This window comes from Melospiza melodia, chromosome 3 (genome assembly GCF_035770615.1).
Source record: "Melospiza melodia melodia isolate bMelMel2 chromosome 3, bMelMel2.pri, whole genome shotgun sequence".
Taxonomy (NCBI): Eukaryota; Metazoa; Chordata; class Aves; order Passeriformes; family Passerellidae; genus Melospiza; species Melospiza melodia.
This window is the reverse complement of record NC_086196.1, coordinates 101697726-101722921: the sequence shown is the minus strand read 5'-3', so window position 1 is coordinate 101722921 and position 25196 is coordinate 101697726. Positions and strand designations below refer to the sequence as shown.

Here is a 25196-nt window from a genome sequence, read left to right as displayed (position 1 = left end):
CTGCCATATTAAAACATAGTTTGCCTTGGAGCAGAGTAAATGTTGCCACCACTGTGCATGAGGAGGCACAGCTGAAGCATTCTGTCTGACCAATAATTTGAACCCAAAATGAAACATTTCTCACTCAGAGATTGCAGATGCTTTCTACGTGAGCATTAGTATGAGGTGCCATGGTACCATAGGCAGCTTTGTGGGGCTGAGGCACAGGCTGGTTAAAGGCTGCATCCAGAATTACCCAGCAAGTCCAACAGCAGAGTAGGAAACAGGGTGTACTGCCCCTAGTGAGCCCTCTATGCCGGGTCCAACAAGCTGAGGGATTTAAAACATACAGATTAATTCATTTTTCTGGACAAAGAGCAGGCTTTTAAGGCAATTGCTTTATGCATCTGGCTTCAACCAGCAGTGTAAACCGTGCCATGCTCTGAAAAGCAGATTATAAGAAGATCATTAATCAGATGTATATTAGAAAGGCAGGTAAAGCTGTGCAGAGTGACCAGGATGTCCTTCCATCACAGCTGCACGCCACTGGATCAGTCCATGTTTGTTTCCATAGTCCCTTCCTCCTTCTAGGTATGACAACTCTGTTGTTTCCTCATTCTCAATATCTGGATGTGATTAAAGTTTTAAAAAGTCAAATATTATGGCCTTTATTCTGGTATTTATAAAATTTCTCATTGTTCTCACTATTCTGAAAAATTAAAGGTAGAAAAAAATTACAACCATAAACATATACATCTATCCATATGTGACAGGAGAAATGGGTTTCAAGTGTTTACCAAAGACTTAATGTGAAAGGAGCTGCCAGGTTCTGGAAGAATGGGTGTGGGGGTTTTTACCAACATCAAGCTGTGCAATCCCTGAACTTCTGAACTTCAGGGAAAAATGCACAGACCTAAGAGACTTATGAGTATTAACATCTCAACCCAGGGTCATGAAGTGCACAGTGAGGGAGGGATACATGTTCAAGGGGGAATATGTAGGAGATGGTTTGGGAAGGCTGTAGCTGCGGAAAGGAGGAGGGCAACATGCATCCTCCAAAAAGTCAAGAGAAACCCCACAGGGGTATGGCCCACTGGGCTCTCTCTCTTTATTCAAATAAAGGTGATTTTTGCAGGATTCCTCTGTCTCCTTTGCAGACACTGGCCTTTCACAGCGTGATTTTCCACACAATATGTAACTTCCTTAACTATACAACCCTCCTCGTGGTTATATTGTGTGATACCCAATTGTATCAGGCTGCGGTTCATAATGGACCCACACAGTTCAGGGCACGGAGGGAAAAACCTGAGGGTTGTTCTGACTTCTCGTGGAAGTCAGTGGAATTTGGGGCAACAAAATAAACAAATATTGGGCTGCCAGAGACAATGCAGGAGGTCATGCTTATCCTTTACAAATATTGGTCTGCCAGATAGGAGTCAGGGGATCGCACTTATCTTTTCCTTCATTCAGAACCCATCACACAAATGCACACTGTTCCCCAGGCAGACCTGGGCAAGGCCTACTGGGAGGAGGAGAAATTCCTCCGGGCTGTCGAGCTATGGAATAACACAACATTCATGGCAAACAGCTTTTAAGAGCGGCCTGATTTCGCCAGTGCGAGGAGAGAGAGGAGAGAGACCACCGCGGGGAGGGGAAGGCGTGACGGGGAAGGCGGGCCGTCCCTCAGGTGACCCGTCCCCGCCTGGGCATGGGTAGGAGACGAACACAAAGGGCCGGCGTGGCAGGCCGGGGTGACTCGGGAGCCTTGGGGCGCCCCGCGTTCGCCTTGGGGCTCGGTTTCGGGGCCGCTTTGCCGCCCGTGGCCCCCTCAGCCGCTGCCGCTGCCGCCGCCATGGCAACGGGGGCGGGGCCGGCGGCGGGCGGGGCGGCGGCGCGCGCTGACGGCTTCCGGCGTGCGCGCGCGGCGGGCGGCGCGCTCGGGGGGCCCGGCGGAGGTCGGGGCGGTGCCGGTGGCGCGGTCGGTGTCGGTCCCGGTGCGGAGCCGTGTCGGTGTCGCAGCGATGGACACGCTGGGCAGGAAGGTGGTCGTGTGCGACAACGGCACCGGGGTGAGTCTCTGCGGGCGGCGCCGGGACCCGCCCTGCTGCCGGGGCGGAGGGGAAGGGGAAGCCGGGTGGCTCCCCCCGGACCCGGCCCGGCTTCCTGCCGGCACCGCCCGCGGGCCGCGCCCGCCCGGCCCTGCCGCCGCCGCCGGGCCCGGCCGCCATCCCGGCGCTCCGGCGGGCCCGCGGAATGAATGGGCGGGGGGGGCCGGCGGCCCTCGGGCGGGTGTGCCCGTGCTCCCGAACCGCGGGCACCGCCGGCGCTGTGCGGGGCTGCGGCTGCTCTGCCCGCCCCCGGCCCCGCCGCGTTCTCGTTCTGCCGTCAATACCCTGGTTTCTCTGCGTGACCTGCGCGGGTCTCCATGGAGCAACGCGCGTTTAGACAAAAATACCGATTTTTTAAAATTCTGAATGAGCGCATTCTGCACTGAGCAATTAGGATGTGTCCTGTGTCTGCAGGATTATTTGCTTAGAGAAATGTTTGGGGGCTCTGGTGGGGTTTTTTGATTTTTTCTTTTTGGCAGCTGCTGTTCAAAATAGAGCATCGTCCTTTCCTTAATACCTCTCTAATCTGCCACGTACCTCCAAATTGGCATTTTTAAAATGAAAGGTTTTCTTCCTATCCTTTCCACCTTTTCTGGCCTCCGTCAGCGTGCAGGCAAACCCATCCTTTTGTCAGGCTGTGAGGCACCTTGGCAGGAAGTGAAAGAGATACCATTTTAAAGCAGGAAGAGATCAGATGCTATCGGGGGATATTTCCCCTTGGTAATTTTTTTTAGTGGTCTAGGGTTTCCCCTAGTAAAGCAATATTATGTGGAGAGTTACCTTAACTGGTGGTGTATTAAGATCTCTTGAATGGCAAAAAAAACCGAGGGGTTTTCTTATATATGGATACTTGTGATAAATATTTTTTTAATAAGCCTAGGAAAGAATAGTTGGGACAAAGGATTATTTTATTAGAGATTCAGTGTCCTAAATTTGAAGGTTTTTCAATTAGTATCTGAAATTGTTAGAATAGTTCAGGAAGAAGAACATCATATTTGACAGTTCAGGGATTTGACAGTTTTGATGTTTTTGTTAACCCTCATATAGCAAAAATTATCTTTAATAGGGCTAGAGTTCAGAGCCTTTGGGCGCTTTTTGCTCTATCATTTAGAAAAAGGAAAGAAGAAGAGATAGCATAGCATTTTCTTGTTACACAGGGATATGGAAGCTGCTTTATTTTTTTGTTTTTAGTTTGAGGGTTTTTTTGTTGTTGTTTTTTTTTTGTTGTTGTTGTTTTGTTTTGTTTTTTTTTGTTTTTTTTTTTATTCTTTAATATTCCTATTGGGAGGCCTAAATTAAAAAAAAAGTAAAATCAGATCTTCATGCATTGGTGTGGTCCTTTATATGGCAATAATGACTGAGTTGTAAAATATTCAGTGTATTGGTGGTGACAGCAGTGTTGTGCCTTGGCTGGTCTCAGGTGTGACACGGGGGGTAAAAGCAATTTTCCCCACCAGATTTCCCAAGCTTGGTGCGCCACACACATTTCTTTACAACCCGGGTATCTGTGTGTGCTGTGAGTTCCAGAGACATCTTGGATCCATAGGGTTTTCCCTCGGTGAGTTGGAGCAGCAGGATATAAATAACCACAGGAGTGGAAGGTGCCTTCCTGGTGCCAGAGGAGGGGCCTGTGTCACTTCAGCTGGTGTGGCTTTGGGCTGTCTCAGCCTTTGGGCAGAGCACTGTGTGTCTGGGAGCCTCAGAGCTCCTTGGGTGGGAGAGCAGGGTGTCAGAAGTAATTGTGAAATCCATCAACTCAAAGTGTTCAATTTGGGGTAATTGGGTGAGGATTGGGATAACGAAGCTGGACAAAAATTCCATTCAGTAAAACTTTTGAGTGTCAATTACATGTGGAGATATCAGGTAGTTCTATATTGTCAAACCAGTGTTTTGGTAATAATATTTTGCCTATGTGACAAGAGATGTCTTATTTTAGAGTTATTTCTAATATCTCACACTTAAAAGCATGATTGCAATGCAATCTCTTTACAGGTGTCAGAACACTTATAGATAAAAAATGGAGAATATTTTTGGAAAAATCAGGTGAATTTTTAAGATTAGGCTTGTCTTTGAAATTTATTGTTCTTGTTAGGCTGCAGCGGGACTTCTGATGATAGGCAGCAGCCTGTCTTTGAGGAAGAGGTGAGTGACTCGAAGGAAGTTCTTGCAACATGTGGTGTGGGAGGCAGGCAATGGCACCTCAAGGGTCTGGAGTGTTAGAGGTGGATTCTTATTGTTAGAGGCCAAACAGAAAGTTACTCATTGGCCTGTAAGATTGCTGTAACTGTATTTAGGGCTTTTGTTTAAGAGTTGTATCAGTGGAAAGGATCAAGCACAGAGATGTGATAAGAATATTAGTATTCATTTTAAAACCAGTCACGTGACTTGTTTGCAAGCTTCCTCATTCTTTTAGTTTGAAAGAACACTTATACATGCAAGTTGTTAGTGTTTGATGACTCAGTAGGAAGTGAAAGACTCGGTATAAACCACAGTGAAATGGAGAAGAAACTATATATGGTAAAAATTGTTACATACATGGTCTTGCACACAGGCAGGCTAAATAGCTGTTCTTAGAACATTCTGAATGTAGAGCAAATGTGAGCAAAAACAAATGATGATTTAGTTCTTGCAGAAATGGGTAAATTCGCGGAGTGCTTGTGTTATTGTTGGAAACCTGAGCATTGTACTGAAATTGTTCAATAATTGGTTTGAGGGGTGTGCGTGGCAAGAGGTGGAAGAGAAACAAGTGCATTGTACTTAAATTAGAGAGTTTCAAACTGAGAGTGGCAGAACAGTGAGTGTTTAATGTTGGACCCTAAAAAAGAGAAGCTGCTCCAGATTACTGCAGTTCATAACATTTACTTGAAGATTCTGAAGGATTTTCTGTAAGGGACCGGAGGGAGAGGTATCTTATGTTTGCTCTACCCCTTCAAAAAAAAAATCTAAGAGTCCAAAGTCTATTATTGTACAGGTCTGTGCATATTCCTGTGGGTGGTTTTACTGAGCCTGTTTCTTCAGCCATGATAGGCAATGTTAGGTGATCACAAACCAAGTGAACCAGCTGAATATTCAGGATAGTGTCAGGGAGAATACTGCAGTGGGCATGTCCCCATTGATGGGGAAGCTGACAAAGAAGGCTCACTTGTTCTTATCTTCCCCAAATTTTTATGTAGACTGGAAGGAGAAATTTCAAATTTGAAGGCAAGTTAAAATTCTGTCCTTTGTATCTGTGGCAGAGTCCATCAAACTTTGTCAAATGTAATTTTTAAGGCTCTCTGTTCTGGCCAGGAAGAGGTGGGAAACAGACTGTCAGTGTCTAAGCTTATTCTTGCTCATTGTAGTTTGCATCAATTAAATCTGGTTTTGATTGTGTTTTAGGTTGGTTGGAGAAATGGCAGTCTGTTTTTAAAACCTAGAATTTGTTAATTTCCCAGGAAGATGCATCAAGATCTTAGTGCAAAAAGAGGCTGGAAGTTGCTATTCATATCAAATAGTAAGAATTTTTGTGGTTTTGTAGGTCAGCAGTTTGTAGGTCAGTGTAGTTCTATGTGATTCTGGGAGGTGTTTTAAAGGTTGCCCAGTAGAGGTGCTGATTTTTGTGCAGTAGTTGTTTTGCTTGCATACATCAGGGTTGCTATATAAGTACAGGGGTTTTAAAAATTTGAGTAGTGGAGCTTCTTGAGGGGGTGTTCCAGGAGTTTAAGTTTTAAAGATTTATTTAGATATTTCTTATCCTGTTACTTCTGATATACTGGTGTATTCAAGTATGCAATCCAGAAGTGCTTGTGGCTGCTCTTTGCTTTCTCATAGCAGCACTGCATTCTTGAATGCACAGATTAAATCTATGCAACTCCTAGGCAGGTTTGGCCTTAGTATAACCAAAAAAATTGATAAATACTTGCCTTTTCAGAGTATTCTGGGTTTGAAGTAGAATGAGTGAAATGAGTTGTGTACACAGTGTCATTCTTCAGGTATTCCAAACAGCTCTGCCTTTGGAAGGCAAGCACTGAAGGAGTGAAAGAAACTAGGGTCAAAAAAACTAAATTTTTTCTCCCCTCTATTACCCTAGCTTTAATTAAAATATCTATTGGTTTTGTCTGTAACCAGCTTTCTGAATTTCTTTCCACAACAGGTGCCCTTTTTTACTGCAGTAAGGTGAATAATTATGAGCAGCAGCACAAGTGACTTTTCATGTTACCGTTAGTGTAATGACAGAATTCCTCTCAGCTGCAATTAGCTGTGCTCTTTGCTGGGATAATTGTTCCAGTGGCAGTCTTCAGACCTTGCTTCAAGAAAACTCGGCGAATATTTGGAAAATTCTAGCAGATGGCTTTTAATACAACCTGCGGTGGATAATTACATTTTGGGACAGGGTCCCACAGAGTCTGTGAATTGCCTGTTCTTAAAGGTTCCCAGCAGCCAGCTGGTCCAAGCTCTGAGCAAGCTGCTCAGAATTCAGCAGTGACTGGTTTGAGCCCAGTGTTGGATCACACAGCTCCTGAGGGTCCCTCCAACCCCAGGGATCCTGGGGTGCTGGGTTACTGCTGCTGCACCTCAGTGCTTGGGTGATTTTGCAGATGAAAATGTTTTTGTTCTGGCATGTTAATACAGCCTGGTGTGCAAACTGTGCGTCAGAGTAAAACAGGAGTGCTCTCTGTATGAGCTGCAGGCAGAACAGTAGGGTATGATACATGAAAGTGCCCTATCAAAATAGGAGAGCTGAAGAGCACAACTTGCTGATCCCTATGAACGAAATGTCTTGCTGGCACATTTAAAGTTCACATTTTACAGCTGAACTTCCTCTAGCGACTATGTATTTTTTTATTGTTCAGTAAATTGTCATTGTTTTCTTAGTGTGTATACTGTCTTGGAACCCAGTGATATAAAGCTTCCTTTTGTATATATTTGGGTAATAAACACTCTTTTCATCCTGTTTGGTGTGAACTGTCATCATCTGAGGTTTTGGTTGTGCTGTTGGTTTTAGAAGTGCTTGCAGCTGACTTTATCCTTAAAGGAAAGCTTCAAAATTACGAAAATTTGAGAAATCTGTCTGAATTGCTAGTTCACATTTGAGCACTTTTTACAAGAGTATAAAACTTGAATTCACAACCTTTTGGGGCTTTTTCTGGTGTGTAATTCATTATGCTACCATGTGTTCTAATTGGAGAGGTGATTTAATTAGGTTTCATTGGGTACTCATTATAAGGTGATCCATTACAAAATTACAGATTTCAGGTTGCTAGAGGACTTTTTTAATAGAGTGGCAGGAAATCCAAATTCAGACACTGGACTCTTTTACACCTTGCAATGTGTTCATTTTAAACTGTTTCTCAAAAATCTGATAGTCTTGATTCAGAAATTCTGGAAAATACTTTTACTCAGTTTTAAAAATCTGTGCATCATCTAAAATGTGTAAAATTGATTTGAAAGTATAAATTAATTTGGTTTCCAGCGGGGTACATGCTCTTAAATTTGGACTTTTAATTTTTTACCCCAAACCAGGTTTCTATTTGTAAACAAAAATAATGCATATTCTAATAAAATTATTTCTTCCTTTTCAGTTTGTGAAATGTGGCTATGCAGGATCGAATTTTCCTGAGCACATTTTTCCAGCTTTGGTTGGCAGACCCATTATAAGATCAACTGCTAAAGTAGGAAACATTGAAATCAAGGTAAATTTTTTTATTGTTATTTCTTTCTGACAGATAAAAATATTTAGGGCTTGTGTAATGTTTGGAAATGTTTTTTCCTTAACTCCCTTTTATGCTGTTTCAGTATCTCTTGATTCATTTCTGTATTGGATTTTAGCCTGTCACAAACTACAAAGTTGAGAAGAGGGTGCTCTAAAGCATTGGAGGCCTTCAGATAGTGCACCTGAGGAGGCAGCAGGTAGGGCTTGAGTGGTTCTGGGCAAAAAGGGGCTTCAAATGCCAGTAATGAAAATGGTGTCAAGATCAGAAGGCAGAAATCAGACAGAAGTGACTGACTGTCACCCAGCTATCGTGTGGGATTTTGAGACAGTGCTGAAGAACTGCTGGAGCTTCCAGGTTTTTCTGTATGGTTTGCTTTCTACTCAGAGTTGATCATCTGTGATCTTGTATGAGATGTTTAACCTTGGCTGTGTTTGCGTTTCATTGTTTCTATGGTTTTTGTTTTCTTTTTGCTGTTGATGGATGTAGGTGCTCCACACCAGTTAGAGATGGAGGGGCTCTGTTCAGGCTGCTTTGTCTTGGGGCATTATTCCAAGGCATGAGGAGAGAACCACTGTTGGAGAGTTCATTTTCTGATGTCCAGGGAGCTATAATTTTTCACTTATTTTGTAATTAGAGAGTAACACTTCAAATGTTATTAGTTGCTTCTGCTATATAGGCTTTGGTAAATGTCTTGGCCCTGCTGTGGTCACATCCTCCCTTCTTGCTTCTAGCCACACAATTCTCACCTTGTGCTGGTCATGCTGCTTGCGCAGGCGTGTTGTGAGCTGATCCAGCTGAAAAAGAGGGATTTCTTGGTCAGGTAAAGTAATGACAGCCTTACTAGACCATGGTGCAAGCTCCAGTTAGGAGAGAAGAGTTAGGGAGAAGCAGGAGGCAATGCAGAACTGTAGAAGTGCCCACTTAGGCCAGTGAGGGTTAGGTAGGACCACACATAACAGGATTTCAATTTTCCCTTCCTTATTCATTCTGAGCAGCAGTTTAGGAAGAGGAAAAAAAAATCCATCCGGTCTTGTTCCTTATTTTCAGAACCCTGTTGTTGACAAGGAGAACTTGAGTTGTTGGGTTTCTGCTTCTGCCTGTGAAATGGTTGTAGTATCAGCAGAAGGCCATACAAGGAAGTCAAAAGGCTGAAAGATGCTAGAGCTTCCCAAAATGTGATTGTGGGTTTGTCTCGTTACTATCTCAATAGTGTTGTACCTTGTATCAGCTAGGACAGTTTGTTTTAGTGTTTTAGAGGATAGACATCTTTCCCTTTCACAATAAAGAGGATTTTTTGTAAGGAGACAGAAAACAATCCTTTCTCTAGTAAGATTTGGGGAGAGGTATTTCTTTGGGTATCTTCGTGAACTTAATGTGAGGAGTCTCCTTAAAGGAGGTCCTGTTATAAGTTTTCTGAAATTATGCAGTGATTTGAGTCTAAACTCCCCCCAGAATTTTCTTGCATGAAATCTCACTGTTGAAGTCATGTTTTCTTTCTAGCTGATTCAATACAGCCTGCCCCATCAGTTTTGGTATCCTCTGATTATCTGATCATTTATTGTTGTTACAGATAACAGTGGTGCATTGAAAAGATGGGAGGTAGAAGTTGGTAATTGCTATGAGATCAGCAAAAGAACCTTAAACAATCATTTTGCATGCATTGCTGGTCTTCTGCTTGAGCACAGATCATGTGGGTGTATTTCAAAGAGTATAAACGGTGTCTAGATTGTTTCTGGTAGTTTTATATGATTTGCCTAACAGCTTGTAACCCTTTCTTAAGGAGGCAGTGTATCAAGAGGAGAAATCTCTGCCACAGGCACTTTGGGTATCCCAGTAGGATAATACAGTAGAAAGACTTGATAAGTGCGAGTGCTGTTTTTCTTCATGAGAATCTTGCAGATTTCATTAAAAAATGTATTTTGGCAGATGAGTTTTATGCCAAAATTTAATTCCATGCATACACTGTGAATTCTTCTGGGATAAGTTTAAAACTGAGTAAGGGAAGCTGGCAAGGAGATTTTCAGTTTAACTTTTCAAAACTATTGAGGAAAACTACATTCCTGTGGAATTCAGAAACACAGTGAAAGGAGCCTGGAAGCTGATCAAAACAGTGGTTATCATCCATCAAGTTACCAATTTCAAGTTGCTTTGACCACATTTTCCTTATGGATTCTCATTTCAGCTAGCAGCAGGGATATAGCTTTTTTTCCTACTCAGGAATTCATTCATTACTGGGATTATTTTGCTTAAAATTGCAGCTAAATCCAGAAGCATAGATATTGCTCTGGGCTTTTCCTGACTTACTAGTCTGCAGCAGGTTTGGGGGGTATTAATAAGTCAGTACTAAGGAGTAGTTTTCAGTTCTTGAATATATTAAGTGGATTTCTAAAATAAAATTTAAATTTAGCAATTATCAGAGCTAGTCAATTGTCCTGTGCAGAGTCTTGTCTAGTTCAGATATACACCTAGCCCAGGGTAACACTCCACTGTTACAGAATATTTATACAGAGATTCCTATTTATGAGAGATAGGCACATACACTGATCTTGCTTGCAGTCTAGGAAGCCTAAACATGACTTGCCACTGACATGTAGCAATAGCTTCCTTTAAAGAGACAGTTTAATCTGGTGTCCTGTTAGTTTGGCCCTAACTAAACTAACTCAGATAATTTCCTGCTGTACATGCATCTCTTTTCAGCCTAATTCTACTGTGTACTTAAAATAATTTGAGAATTTCATTTAGGCCTTTTCTGACTTTCTTGCTTCTACCTTTTCTTCACCTTTCTTGACCTGTTGAAGTAGAATAACAAAATGATGGTAAGTGAGGTGCCCCTGTGCTTTTTGTTTACCATTTTTGCTTGATGAGACCTAGTAGCTGTTATGTTATTTTTTAAATGCTATTCATTGTTTTGTCTTGTCTTACATTTTACATTTGAATACATACTTATTTTGGACATTGTTCATTGCTTTGGTTTACTGGCAACTAATTAATGAGAATATTTTATGTATTGCTTTTAAATGCTATATAATGTGAAGTTTTGCAAGATGCAAGAATAACATTGGAAGATCAACATGAACTCAGCATCTTTAACAGTAGAAATTGCTCTATTTAACCTAACAAACCAAGAGTTTGAAGAAATGTTCAGATTTCAGTTAGACAGATACTACTGAGTACTGAAGTGGTGGAAATAGTGGATGCCACGATACTGATTCCTCTCTGCAAATTTGGTTGTGTTGTCCTTCTTGCTCTTCAACTGCCAAGTGTACGTGTTTGTTAGTGTGCTAGTGCTGATGTTCTCAAGAGAGAACAATTGTTCTGCCCTTTAGCTTTGTTTTAAAAGGATGTGAAAGTTTTGTGCAACTTTCGCTTTGCACCTTTGAATAGCGGCTTTTCCTGGGCTGTGTCCTGTTGGGCAGCTTGGAGCCTCAAAGAGCAGTGCACGAAAAAGGCTTCTGATTTCTGATTCTTCTAACTGGTGGAGTTTGTGTTGTCTTAAATTCTCATGAGTAATGTGGCTACATGGTGGAGTTCTCATAGTATGGTTTCACCAGAGTGCTTTGGATTGAGAGTGTTGGAGTCTTGACTTTTGTCTTCTGTACAGTCAAGAGCTGAAGTGTGATCTGCTGTGCAAGGGAAAACAAAACACCTTGTCAGGGAGAGGGGATGAAAGAGGAATGGTTTCACTTAAACTATTTTCAATTCACTTCCTTTTTATATAGTCAACAGCAACTGCTTAGGTTACTTCTAAAATGGGCATTATAAACCACATGCCAGATTTTTTCTTGTGCATCTTGTTTTTCCCCTGGCGCCGAATAGTATAACCCTCACTTCCACTGTGCCACAGCAACTGCAAACTGTCGTGGCATAAGGTTGGATGAAGCGGCTGGCTTTTCTTTTTTTTTTTTTTTTTCCCAATTAATATTATTATGGACACAGAACTACAGAACTCATGGTACCTAGAAATATGATTTTACAGCCTAAGTACAAGTGAGTCAGTTCAGGCTTCTTTAGAAAAGTATGGGATATAATGAGGAGCAAAGATAAGTGTAACTGTGCATACTTCCTGTGGGAAATACGTGGGAAAGGAGAAGATGTGATGCTACTAATTTGAATGTGCAGTGTTTGCATAACTAACGTTAATAAACAGATTGCTTAATCAGTGTGAAATGACTATACAAATTGCATTAGTTGGTTGTGTTTGTGCAAGAATGCATTTTTGGGGTTTCTGGCTTGGGACTTCTGGCAAGGAACAGATGAGGTTATATTTTATATTCAGATGTGTCTCTTCACACCCTATTGACACAGGCAATATGTAAACCATTGTTTCTTTTAATGTCTGGTGTGGAATTTATAATCTCTTATTTGCTTTTGCTCCTGTTCGGTATGCTTATTCACCACTCATTATTCCTTTTTTGGTATTGTGCACAGAAATTTGCAACATGCATGGAAAAATATTCTGCCAATCCCACCTACTACCCTTATGTGCTGTTTTGCATCTCGGCTCTTAGAAATTACTATTTGGTAAAATAATTTTGAAGGTGTCAGTGGAGAAACACCTATACTTACGTCTTTGTAGTCTCTAGCTCTAACAAGGTTTATTGGTTAATTGAAAAAATCAAATTAGTAATGTTTATTTTGGAAAAGCTGTGGGATGGGTAAGAGCCAAATTTAAATATTACATGAAATATATTCTACTTCTCTCCTAAGTACCTGCAAGTGATTCAAAAATGTGGGCATTGTTTAAGAGCACATTGGACACAGGCTGAAGCAGTTCACTGTCATTCATGAGGAGTTTGGTGTTTTGTAAACACTGACATGTTTTTGTGTTAAAATTTTACAGGATCTGATGGTTGGTGATGAAGCCAGTGAACTTCGATCGATGCTGGAAGTGAATTATCCCATGGAGAATGGCATCGTTCGAAACTGGGATGATATGAAGCACCTTTGGGATTACACTTTTGGTCCAGAAAAACTTAATATTGACACAAAAAATTGTAAAATACTACTCACAGAGCCGCCCATGAATCCGACTAAAAATAGGGAGAAGATTGTGGAGGTATGTGTGTCTAGGAGGAGCTGATACACAGCTGATATACATTGGAGCACTGCTAAGAGATTCCTTGTTCCAGCCACACGCAGTGACTGTCTGAAGCAAAGCAGTTCTGTTCTCTAACCAAAACCCGTTCTCAGCCATAGGCATGAATGCTACTGTGCTTAAATTCAAACCAGCTGATCTCATTCACAAGCTGTAAGCAGGCTTCTTGTCTCAAGCATTAATAGCAGCATTAAAACACAGAATTGGAAATACATGTCTGTCTTCACATACCCAGGATACGTTGATTACTAGCTGTTGGATGAATGTTAATTACTTTAAATGACTTGGACTTGTATAAGCCAGTAATGCAGAGGAGATTGGAGCTAGATGATGCTTACCAGATGGAGCAGTGTTGTTGGAGGTGGTTGAGACGAAGGTGTGATGACAGCCAATGCACTAATCTTTAATTAGTGCAAGGGATTATCAATGAAAGCCTTCTAAGAATGAAAGCCTGGTTCTTGCATCCTCAAGCTCAGAGTGCTGCCCTGGGTGATCTAAGCTCCAGCTGAGCCTTATATTCAATGTAGGTTGTCAGATATATATTGTTTAGGTGCCCTACCTGTGATGAAGACTCAGGCTTGAAGAGCAATAATGTTTGATGAGAACAGAATGTTTAGTTTTCTGTTTTGTTGAATTTTTTTCTCATAAACATCATAGGTATTTTCAGTTCATATAAGTTTGAATATCAAAACTTCTGTATATATATTTCCCAAAATCATTCCTTAGTCTGTTAAGAATTTACATTTATCAGCACCTTTCTTTGAAATCCTTTTGATGTCACAGCTACAGTAGTGCTTCTTGCAGCTTGGCAGTGAATACGTTTGCACTAATCCTTTCTTTCAGTGACCAGGGAGCAAATGAAGTCTAGCAAAATTGGGAAAACTTAAGTGAAAAATAAATCAGACTGTGCAATCTACATTCAGCAGTTTTTTAGCAATTGTGGACATTAAGGTCCTGTGACCTAAGTATCAGGTAATGCAACACTAGTAATATCATGCACTGTATATCAGCCAGCTGTGGTGTATAGGCAGAGCAGGTTATTCTGGGTGGCCTCCATGGAACTGGAATGGCTCTATTTCCTGCCCAGGATTCTTTGCTTTTTAGTTGTCAACAATAGTGTTCTTGTTTCTGTTTTCCTGGTAAATACAAAAGGATAGATTTTAGTTACTCTTGTGCCAAATAATTTTATACCAAAAATCCAAGAGTCTAGTACGGCCTCTGAATTGTGATGGAATATTTGCATTGCTCCATTTGCCTGTTTAACACTACCCCAGAGACCATAGATACTTAACCTTGCAAGATGCAAGAATAACATTGAAAGATCATGTTGCAGAAGATTAGTGAGAACTAGAATCCATTTTTGTAAATTTAAATTTGAGTTACACAGAAGCTCATTGTTTCTACTAATGTTTGTAATGGAGCACAAGGTTATGAGAACTTAGAATATTTAGTTTAACTGCAATGTATGCTCCTTCCATTTTTGATATAGCCTCCTCCTTTCCAGGGAGGTGAGCCCAGTATGAGGCAGAGGACTGAATGAAGATACTTCCTAAAGCCTGCAGTAAATGTAATAATGTCTCTGCATTTTGGGATACAGTGCAGTAGTGTTTTAGAAGAAAAGCTTAGTCATCTGGACCATATAAAGATGATAGATAATTATATATGCTGTCCTTCATTCTGTTTCCAGTAATTCTCTCTCCTCATTCCATCACTTTGTCAGGCCCACCTGCAATAGTAAGGCAGCAAGTGTTCACATGTCAGCTGTATTGTAAAATATATGTTTAAAAAGTCTTTTCCTTTCATAGCACGTAAAAGACCAGGATTGCTCCTCAGCTTAATGGGGTGTTTACTGTTTGTCTTCATCAGCTGCATTCTCATTGTGTAACACCCTCAGAAGCAGCCAGACTGTAGTGGCAAATCAAGAAGCTGCAGAGATGCTTGAGCACAGTCACTTCCATTTAAATCAACCTAGGATTTCTTATATTTTTTCCCAGTTTTTAATTCTTTCTGTACCCAGTTAGAACATAGAATCAAAAATCTGCTGTTATGTGAACAAGAATCTTTTCAGGGAAACATATTGCTCAGTATTTATATCTCAAGATTTGTTAACATAAAAGCCCTGTGTCAAGGCATGTTCCATGTCGAATAAAGTAATGCAGAGGAGAATCCATTTCTTTTTTTCTTGAAAGAATGACAACACTCCCAAAGGTTATGAAAGGTTTTGTAGAAGCCTTTACGATTTGGTACATGTGAAGGCAGTAACTAGTGCCATTTGAATATTGATTTTGTTGTATGAAGGTGATAGTTTAGATTTTTCTTACATTATTTTTTGATTTAATAAGCAGTCAGGTTGTTTGAAAGTATCCATTGGAATAGTGTTGGGTTTAGACAATGACTACTCAAAGGGGTTCTATTTTGAGTTGCTGCCCTTTCAGTTGTTCCCTTTCTGTTCCTTTTCACACTGTTCTAACAGAGGAGGTTCTTTAAATAGTTCAGAATTCTAAAATTGTCAGGCATCAGCTTTTTTCTTCAAAAATATTTAGCTATCTTTTACTTGAACTGTGGGAGCACTTAGGATTGAATCCGTTTCTAACCCTAGAAGTTGCAGAAGGATTCTGAAGGCTGCAGGGTAGCAAAAGCAAAGCTGTATTTGTTGGAATAATCAGAGTTCATCCATTTTTCCTGGTAAAGCTTATTGAGGGGAAAACTGCTGTACAGCATGATTTGTTTACTTGGCCTTTTCTTGTGTTTAGGAAGAAGACAAGATCCTATAAACTCTACATCCTTTAATCTTGTTCTGCTTCTTAACTGAAACTAGTTCAGTGATTAGGGAAACCTAGTTCACAAGACAAGGAGTTACTTTTCCTGTTTCAGTATGAAATCTGCAAACCTGCAGTCTTCTCTCTGCAGTGGATTTTACACTAAATTTAAAAGTTTGTAATTGGTTGCCCTTTAAAGAAGGGAAAAAAGTGGTCCAGATCCAGAGAGCAACCTGTGATACTGGACTCATTCTAGATTAAGATATGAAGGAGTCTGGTCTTTATTTGACATAGTGTGCAGTTGTATGAAGTCTATGGCTTAATATGAGGAATGAAAAATGCCTGAACTTTGTTTTAAAGCATACATCTTAAACATTTTATTCCCCAATCACACTTCAGTAATGAGCTGCTTGGCTGGTCTACAAGTACTGCCTCCCACTCATTAAGCACTTCGGAAAAGTAAAAATTTGTGTAAAGCTGCAAAAATTGATGTGTGGATTTCTTGTGTTTGCTTTTGTTGCTTAATGGATGTGGAATATCTCACCTGGCTTGTCTGGTGTGAACAGGTAAGATACAGAACTGAATGTACTTCTTGCTGTCCCAAAGCACATAGGTTTCTAATGTTCCTGTGGTATCTTGTGTGATGAAAATTCTTGGGAAGTGTTTTTGATTGGTAAAAATGCAAAATTCTAGAAATACAGTTTTCAAACACCAGTGAAATTTCTTTGAGGTATTTGGCCTGTTTTGGAAGCTGACTTTTGCCTTCATCTTACAGGTTATGTTTGAGACGTACCAGTTTTCTGGGGTGTATGTAGCCATCCAGGCTGTTCTTACTCTGTATGCTCAAGGTAGGCAAAATCAACTAAAATTTCTTTAGTTTCCAGTGTTGCTGAGGCAAAGTACAAACATGGCATCACTGTGTCTTGGGCTTAATTCCATGCTGTTCTCTAAGGAAGCTCGACTCTGACTGACAGCTTGCTTTTTGTTGTGAGGAACTACTGTTAGATACCGCTGTTGGTGTTATTTTCATGGATAAATGCAAAAAACCATGTTCCTCAAAACTCTTACTCTTTCAGGGTGTAATTATTTTGCCTTTGGCATCAAGTCTTAATGGCTTACTTTGAATTTTCTGAAAAAGGAAGAACTTTTACCATGAGTAAGAGAGTAATTTCAAGAAGGTGATCATGTGACTTCTACACTATTTTGGGGGGGGGGGGGGAAAGTTGAGTCTTTTGCCGTAGATAAACTAAATTGAAATGATCCTTAGCCTGAGCAGAAAATTATGGATTGACTGAATTAAATGGAAATTCTACCATCAAGTTCAGTCCATCTAGGATTCTATGAAGTTACTCAAGCACATCAGTTCTAATACCATGACTCCTTGCATCTGTTTGTTGGTGACTTGGTGTGTTGAGCTGTCACATAGCAGGACACAAATATCCGTGTCCATTAACGTGTCACTGTGCAGGACCAAAAGCAATGGGGTACTGCAAGGGTGGCTCTGCCATGCAAGTCAATATAATTACTTGAACCAAAACCACTTTTGCAAACCTGAATAGTAATTTTATTTGCTGCAGTCTGTGTTATTACCTTTTTTCCTCGGTTTTCTTTGGTTTGATTCCTTACAACTATTTAAATATCTGACATCTACAGTCTTAAATTCTGCTCTAATTGTACATGTACCTCACTGTGTAGTGCTCAATTGCTTCGTGAATAACAGAATGTGAGACAACTTTGAGCAGTCTGCAGAGTTTCTACATACTATCGTCTAAAACAAAGCTGAAGACCTTCTAAGACATAAAAATCAAGGGGCACATAAATCAAACATTTGCGTTTGGAAATTTTTTTTAAAAGCTCTTTAAAATATCTTACTTATTTATATTCCTTCAAAAATTAAAGTAGTGGCTAAAGTTTTATAGAGATGTGCCTCATTTCAGTGCACACTTCTGAGGTCTGTCCTTAAAATATGGTTTCTTGCTTTGGTAGCTTATGAGAAACTATAAAACTGTTTTCTGATCAACTTCCATTATTGATTTTTGCCCTCTTAAGTATAGAAACTCCTGTTTCTACATGTTCATGATATCTGCTTTGTATAGCTTAGAATTTAATAGTTTGTAGTAAACTTTTTTTCTTGAGAGTTGATTTTTTTAGTCTAAGAAAGTGGATCTCTTTCAGCCTAATGCCACTTGTGTGAAGAAATATTAGGCATGTGCTGTATAGTCCAAATATTTTCTACCTTATGAAAGTATTTGGTTTTTTGTATACCAGTAAAAATCAACAAGTCCTAAGAATTTAACAAGGTAAACTTGTGGCTTGAATATCTCTAAATTTCTTAATATTTCAGAAATTAATATAAGACTACACAACTGAATCTGTGGAGGAATTTGTGCCCCAATCAGCATTTAATGAACCTAGATACTCCCTTTAATTAGAATGCAATTTAAAGATGCTAAAATGCCTCATAAAATTGTGAGCGATACAATTCTAAACATCTAGGTAAAAGTAATAATTTTTAAAAAATGTATGAAAGCATTTGTTACTATGAAAACCTGAAGTTTAATATCTACTGATGACTGAGGGAGGAAAGGTTGTATTAGTTTACAGTGAAAAACGTATCTTAAACTTGCTGCTGTTCTGCTCTATTTATGAAAGTGCAGTAAAATTGTGCTTGCCCCCATTCTTTTAGGTTTGTTGACTGGTGTTGTTGTGGACTCTGGAGATGGTGTGACTCACATTTGCCCAGTTTATGAAGGTTTCTCCCTCCCTCACCTCACAAGACGGTTAGATATTGCTGGGAGGGATATCACCAGGTACCTCATTAAGGTAAGCTGGGAGGGAAGAGGGTTTAAGGTTGAGGTGATGCTCTCTGTGGTTCAAGTCAAAATCCCTTGACAGCAAGAAACCACTGTGTATTTTCCCTTGATTATTCATGTTAATTACATTAAGAACTCCTGTATTCTCTGTGTTACTTCAGTCTATTCTTACTGTGTTTCCTCATCTAAATCACAGTGATGATATTGATGTTATTCAGAGACATCACATTTTCTTAGTGGCAATCTTGTAGGAAGGGAATTTATTCCATATTTGGGAAGGAAAAGCTCAAAAGTTGGCTTTCTCACCTAAAGTGGAAGCTAAATTGTATTTTCTCAGCTCTACTCATCTGTTTTCAGAAAGACTTCCTTGCAGTGTGGATAATAGTGTAGTGATTCTTCCCTGATAATTCAATAAGAGAACATGTTTGATAGACAATTCATTTGTTTGGGAGTTTTAAATATAAGCAACATCTTAGATTGACAAATCTTATGGTTAACCTGGAATACAGGAATGTTCTGAAGTGAAGTTCTAAAGACCAGAATTATTTTGGGTTTTCTTCATTTGTCTTTGTTCTGGTTATGCTGAAAATTGTAATGAAGAAAATTTCCCATTTGGAGTAATGCTGCTGCTTTTCTGGGGATAATGGATACACTGGGACGGATTTCTCTTAATACCCAAATTTGCCACTAAAAAAGGGAGGTGAACAGAGATATGTGTCTAAATGTACTACCCCTCTTCTGAGAGTTCTAGAGTTCCTCTCATTTCCGGCTAACCTGCTGTGCTCCCTCCAGCTCCTCTTGCTGCGAGGTTACGCTTTCAACCATTCTGCTGACTTTGAGACGGTTCGCATGATCAAGGAGAAGTTGTGTTACGTGGGATATAACATTGAGCAGGAGCAGAAGCTGGCACTAGAGACCACAGTTCTAGTTGAATCCTACACGGTGAGTATCTCAAGACAGCTCTCCTTGTCCTAAACTTCCTAGGTTTAAATTTGGGTAGCATTTAGCTTTCGTTCCTTCACAATTTTTCTTGGCAGTAGCGCTCACCTCTCGGCTTGTAGAATCAAATTAATTCGTTCTGGGAAAGTCTTCTACCGGCTTTTTTCTTTTCAGATTGTCTGTAAATCTTTGTACTCACTTTTGTCATTGTAGATCTTTGAAGTTTTAATATTATAGTACAGGAATTTGTAGAGAAAGTGGACTTATTCTAGCATATGAAATTGTTTCAGCTTCATCCATGCAGCGCTGAGACATGAGACTGATATCTGGTGTCAGGAAAGGTGAACTTGCTCTTAGTTGAAACTTTGTGATCACAGTTGGAAAAATGTGCAGAAAATTATTATTCTTGCTTGTAAGATAATTTTTAAAATTGGTACTAGGAGTTGGTATTGCAAGGAAATATTTGGTATCTCAGTATTGATGTATCTGGTCCCTGATGTCTCCAAGTGAATTGCAGAGTGATTAAAGAATTTGTGTATTCTTTCAGTACTACTGAATGACTTCTTGCAGTGCTGACAATTATCAACAATTTCCTGTGTTAAAACATTTGGGAGCAATGTAGGTCATTTCCTCTTGGCTTTTTATAGCATTCAAGTGGCTAAAAGTAGTCTTGTCAATGGTGTTGTTTCTTCCCTAGCTCCCAGATGGCAGGATTATCAAAGTTGGTGGAGAACGGTTTGAGGCACCGGAGGCTCTCTTCCAGCCTCACTTAATCAATGTCGAAGGGGTTGGTGTGGCTGAGTTGCTGTTCAACACCATCCAGGCTGCTGACATTGATACCAGGTATGAGCAGAACATTTAGAATCCTTTGTCTGGGTGCAGGGGTGGCACAGGAACTGTCTTCAGAGTAACATCTTTTGCTTTAGACACTAATGTGTGCTCCTGGGAGAAGGGTGTATGCTGGGAATGGGGCTCAGGCTAAGCTTCTGGAGCTTAACCAGTTGTCTGGAAACTATTTCAGTAAGAATGAGCAAAGATAAAATCTTGAAAGCACTTTTTTTTTTTTTTATTTCCATGAGCAAGTCTGCTGAAATTGTACAGTCTGTCTTTGCATAGTGACTGTTTTTTAGATTTGTGTTTACTCCCCTGTGTGTACAGGTACCTTTCAGGTACAGAGTAAAGTGTTCAGCACTACAAAAACTGTATTTTTTGGGTCAGGTCTGAATTCTACAAGCACATTGTGCTGTCTGGAGGGTCCACCATGTACCCTGGGCTGCCTTCACGACTGGAGCGGGAACTGAAGCAGCTCTACCTGGAACGAGTTCTGAAAGGAGACGTGGAGAAGCTCTCGGTGGGTATGGATGGGGTGGCTGCTGCGGCCGGGGCGCAGAGGCTTCCCTGAGTCCCCGCTAGGGGGAACCAGGGGGCCAGAAATGACGGAGGCTGCGGGCGGCCCTCCCTGCAGCTTGCGAAATCGCTGCCCCTCCTTCCTCACACCCCTGCCTTTGCTTGGTGCACACTTGCAGTAAAGTTACCTTCTAGACCCGGCTAGTAGCCGGTAATTCCCGAAGTCTTGGGTAAAATAGGCTGAGAAATAACCAGGACACATATTGTAATGTTGGTTAAACAAAGCTAAGGAGTTTCTGTGCCTTCAAGTTGTCATCGAGTAAAAAAATTTTTTTTTTTTCAGTCTGTGAAAATTTTGGTTCATATTACAAGTGAAATATTCAAAAGTGAGAGAGGCTAGGGCTCTAACACACTTTCAGGTGAAGTAAGTTTCCCTTTTCCATTTGTTACTGTGATAAGCAGGCAACAGCCACACTTGTTACAGAGGTAACAGTGTGTTGTACTGAAAATTCCTTTGAGTGGAGTTTCTAATGGTGAACTGAATTGAACTTCACTGGTTCTTAATACTGTGTTCTCTGAAGGTCTTCTGTGGAATGACTCAATTGAACAGAATGTTTTACATCTGAGGCAGTGTTTCAGTCATAGCTTTGTACTCTCTTTGTAGCTCTTGAGGTTAGAGCGTTAGCACTGAAGAAGTTAAGGTAATATTAATTAGTTAAGTTGGTTTAGATTGTGTAAATTGATATAATTCTAAAATATGTGTGATTTGATTATCTGGTTACTTCTGATAATTTCAGCCATCAAAGATTAGGAATTATTTCACTTTTAATAGTGTTCCTGAAATGCAGAAATTGGGTCTCTAATTTTCTGTCAGTATTCTGAATCCTGGGCTTTTTGTTGATATACTGAAAGTACAATTTTTGGGCAAGTGTCAGTAGCTGTGTGTAATTTGCAATGCTGAGTCATTATTTTATTCAGCTGTGCAGGCTGGAAGTTCGCAGAGTGCCCCGTGCTAGCATTTCAGTTTTTTAGTTGCATTTTTCTCACTAGACAATTTCCACTTCATTGTTGTGGTGGAAAGCCCAATTTTATTTTGCAAGGCTTTGTTTCAAGAATCCTAGTAATTATTTCTTTTCTTCTCAGAAATTTAAGATCCGAATCGAAGATCCCCCTCGTCGGAAGCACATGGTGTTTCTGGGGGGTGCTGTTCTAGCAGACATCATGAAAGACAAAGACAACTTCTGGATGACCCGACAAGAGTACCAAGAGAAGGGAGTGCGTGTGCTGGAGAAGCTTGGTGTGACTGTTCGATAAATCCCAAAGCTTGTTCCCATCACATGTCTAAAGCTTTTTTCTTTCATTGCCAATCTCTGAACTCACTCAGCTACATGCTATGGAAGGGCCTGTCTGTGGCCTTTTGACCCAAACGTCAGGTTTTGTTCTGGTTTCTTGGGGTAGCTTTTGTTTAATGTTTCTTAATGTGGCTAAATTTGATTATTAGATTTGACCACTTCCCTGCAAACAAAACGGAGCAAGAGCAGCCTGTCTACTTCATTGTTTCCTCCCAGTAGGCAATTGGGTAATTCTGGTAGGCTTTTTCTTCTGGGTTTATTGCTGTAGTCCTGCTAGCTTTTGTCTCTAGTTCACAAAGGGTTGTGTGCCTTTTTTAGCATAAGAAAACCTTTAAACAGGAGTTTTTGCTATTGGATCATTGTGGTGGTTATCTTTGCATCTTTATGCTTCTCTCTACATTAAGTTTGGGGTTTTTTTCTTTCTTGAAACTAGGAATTTTGATTAAACATTGTTAAAAACTAGTTGAAGTAGCTGGAATGACTTTAACACACTGTTTGGATTTAATGTGGTTTCATATGCACTGCTGCCTAAACAGACTTCTGAGATGGTTCATCCTTCAAGGTGGTGGTGGGGCCTTCAGACTGTATTTCTCTAAGTGGGAATGAATGTACAGTTGCCACAAATGGAGCAACACCTGATGTTCTGGCAAGTGTACATTTGTGGCCTTAGGTGTCTTTTTTCTGGAGAGAGAAGACAGGTTTGAGCTGTGTTTCTTTTTGTTAAGGGACAGATGGGAGGGTCAGCCTGACCAAAAATGCCTCTTTTTATAACTAAATTTTGGTATCATGTTGTCTCAGCATAGGAAGCAAGAATGTTAAATTACCTATTCTGTAATTGTTGAAGAAACTTAGATATGCTGAGACAGAAGCCTCTGAACTTATTGAACAGATTTAATACTTTCAGAAATGCTTGTGAAAACTGTAACTATAAATATTTAAAGCCCCAGAACTAAGTTTTAAAAAGTCTGATGTTTTAAGTGCTTGTATGTACATCAGAAGCACTTCCATTAAACTTTACAAGTATATTAACCTAGTGCCAAGTAGTTACTGCAAATGAATATTTCAATGACCAATGTTTATTGCAGCAAGCAGATATTTATAAACAACCAGTGGCAGTAGGTTATAAAGAATGACTTATATTTGTTCCAGTTAAGAATAATATTGGAATAGAAGATGTTGATTGGTAAATAGCCACAATTCATTTTATCCAGTCTTGATTTTTGATACTTAACATGGGATGGGGAAGGAAGTGAAAACCAGTGATGAAAATGCTGTTTCCAGAAAGTACATTAAAGCTGAGTTGTTCTAAAAAATAGAAGTTGTCACTAATAATTATCAGCCACCTTCTTTGAGTATAGTTGCCTGTGTTTTTTTCCTATAGCAGACTGGTAACTATTGTTGCAATAAAATCTGCCTTACATTAAACGTAGCAAAAACTGCTTGCATACAAATGCTAGCTAGACTTAGTTCTACTTTGCTTTCCATAGAAATATTATATTACTTGTTACTGGTTTTCGAAGCCTACCATAACATTTAAGGATAAGGAAGTCAAGATCTGCTCTTGACTTCCAAACCTTGGAATGTATGAGAGATGCTTTCATATACTTGCCATTTGTCTACATCTTTACATTAATAATTGACCCCAGAAACATGGAAATACTAAACTCCCTTGGACTCCTAAAATGTGCTTCCTTTCTAAATTGAGCAGACAGCTTCCTTTGGCCGAGCGAGCCAAAGGGGCAGAACCCATGTCTGCATTTCTTTAATAACAAGACAGTCACTATAGCATTGCTAGTAATGACCATTTAATTATAGGTGGGTGGGGTTTTTTGCAGCTATATTTGCTCTTAACTTGAACAATACGAATTTCCAGGCATGCCGGTCGTGCCTCAGTGCATGCACTTAAGCAGTTACTAGATTTTTGGGGACATGAATGTAAGGGGTACTCTGAATTCCTGTAGTCTTCTAAACATTTAATACACAAGACTTAAAAATGCTGTGGGCTTGCTTTAGAGCTATGATTTCTCATGTGACTGTCTCTGGGCTTTTCAGACAGTGTTGGGAATCATGGAAATAAACCAAAGAATGACTTAAAAACTTTTTTTAAATGACAATCTGTCATGTGGTTTTTCAAATCTAGATCTTGACCCTGCAACCCCTTTTCTAAACCATCTTCTCCCCTGACCACTGGCTTCAGTGAGGTATGTGCATGTTTGAGTAAAGGTTTTGGAATTTGGCCCCTTCACTAGAGAACTTCACAGCACCATGAGTAATAAATGTCAGTTGATTGTGCATAATCTTGGGTTTCCATGGAAACCATGTATATATTAAAAAAAGAAACTAGCATTTTAAATTAACTGTGATCATGGATTCAGAGGAACACATTTGTAATCCAAATACTGAATGGGGTGTTCCAGTTGTGCTCAGTGTGGTTCTCCATGTATGTGTTTGCACACACAAGAGTGTTGTGTGTGTGTTCTCTCAGCTGACAGCTTCAATACTGCTATGAAAGCAATCTGGTTTTAAAGTTTTTTTGAAGACCAAATAACTTGAATTGTATTTGCAAAATGCTTTAGCTCCTTTAAAATTAGAATAGAAGATGCCGCATCAGTTGTAAGTTTTTTGAGAACATCCTATTTTTAATGTTAAGCTGCTTCAAACCCTCCCCCAGTGTTCTAGGATGTTAACCAATGTAACACAGATGGCTTTTTATACAGTTCTGAATAATGTTAACACACAACACTGGTTGAGACCATGAATGGAAATAAACATCTATTTAAATTGACAGGTCTTTTCAATACAAAAATAAAATCAGATTTTTTTCAAAGTAGATTATGTTTGCTTTGTTTCCTTTGGGAAATCACAGTTCTGTCAGTTTTTCTCTAACTTAACTTCCATCACAAAACCATCATGAGCTGCTTTGCTGCTTTTGCTGAGGAAATCTGACATGACAAAATAACACATTGTCTACTGATTGCTGTCATACTCCATCCTTTAGCCAATACTCCACTCCCTCCATCCTTTTCTTTAAAAAGAGGAAGAATCCTTATCCTTGAACAGGAATCCTTTTCTAGTTCAGCCTCCATACTGCAAAGTGGGAAGGGCCCTCAA

At 40.0% G+C, this 25196-nt stretch overlaps 1 protein-coding gene across 2 annotated transcripts; it reads left to right on the top strand.

Annotated features, from left to right (window-relative positions):
* The first annotated feature begins 1912 nt into the window (after nt 1-1912).
* Nucleotides 1913-24915, top strand: ACTR2 (actin related protein 2). Of its 2 annotated transcripts, XM_063152304.1 has the most exons (10): nt 1913-2048; nt 7649-7759; nt 10582-10596; nt 12621-12836; nt 16410-16482; nt 18321-18457; nt 19240-19389; nt 20084-20229; nt 20605-20737; nt 21877-24915. In XM_063152304.1, the coding sequence occupies exons 1-10, from the start codon at nt 2001-2003 to the stop codon at nt 22045-22047; spliced, it is 1200 nt and encodes a 399-aa protein (XP_063008374.1). In that variant the 5' UTR covers nt 1913-2000; the 3' UTR covers nt 22048-24915. The 2 variants fall into 2 exon arrangements, with proteins under 2 accessions (XP_063008374.1, XP_063008375.1); XM_063152305.1 differs by lacking the exon at nt 10582-10596.
* The last annotated feature ends 281 nt before the right edge of the window (nt 24916-25196 follow it).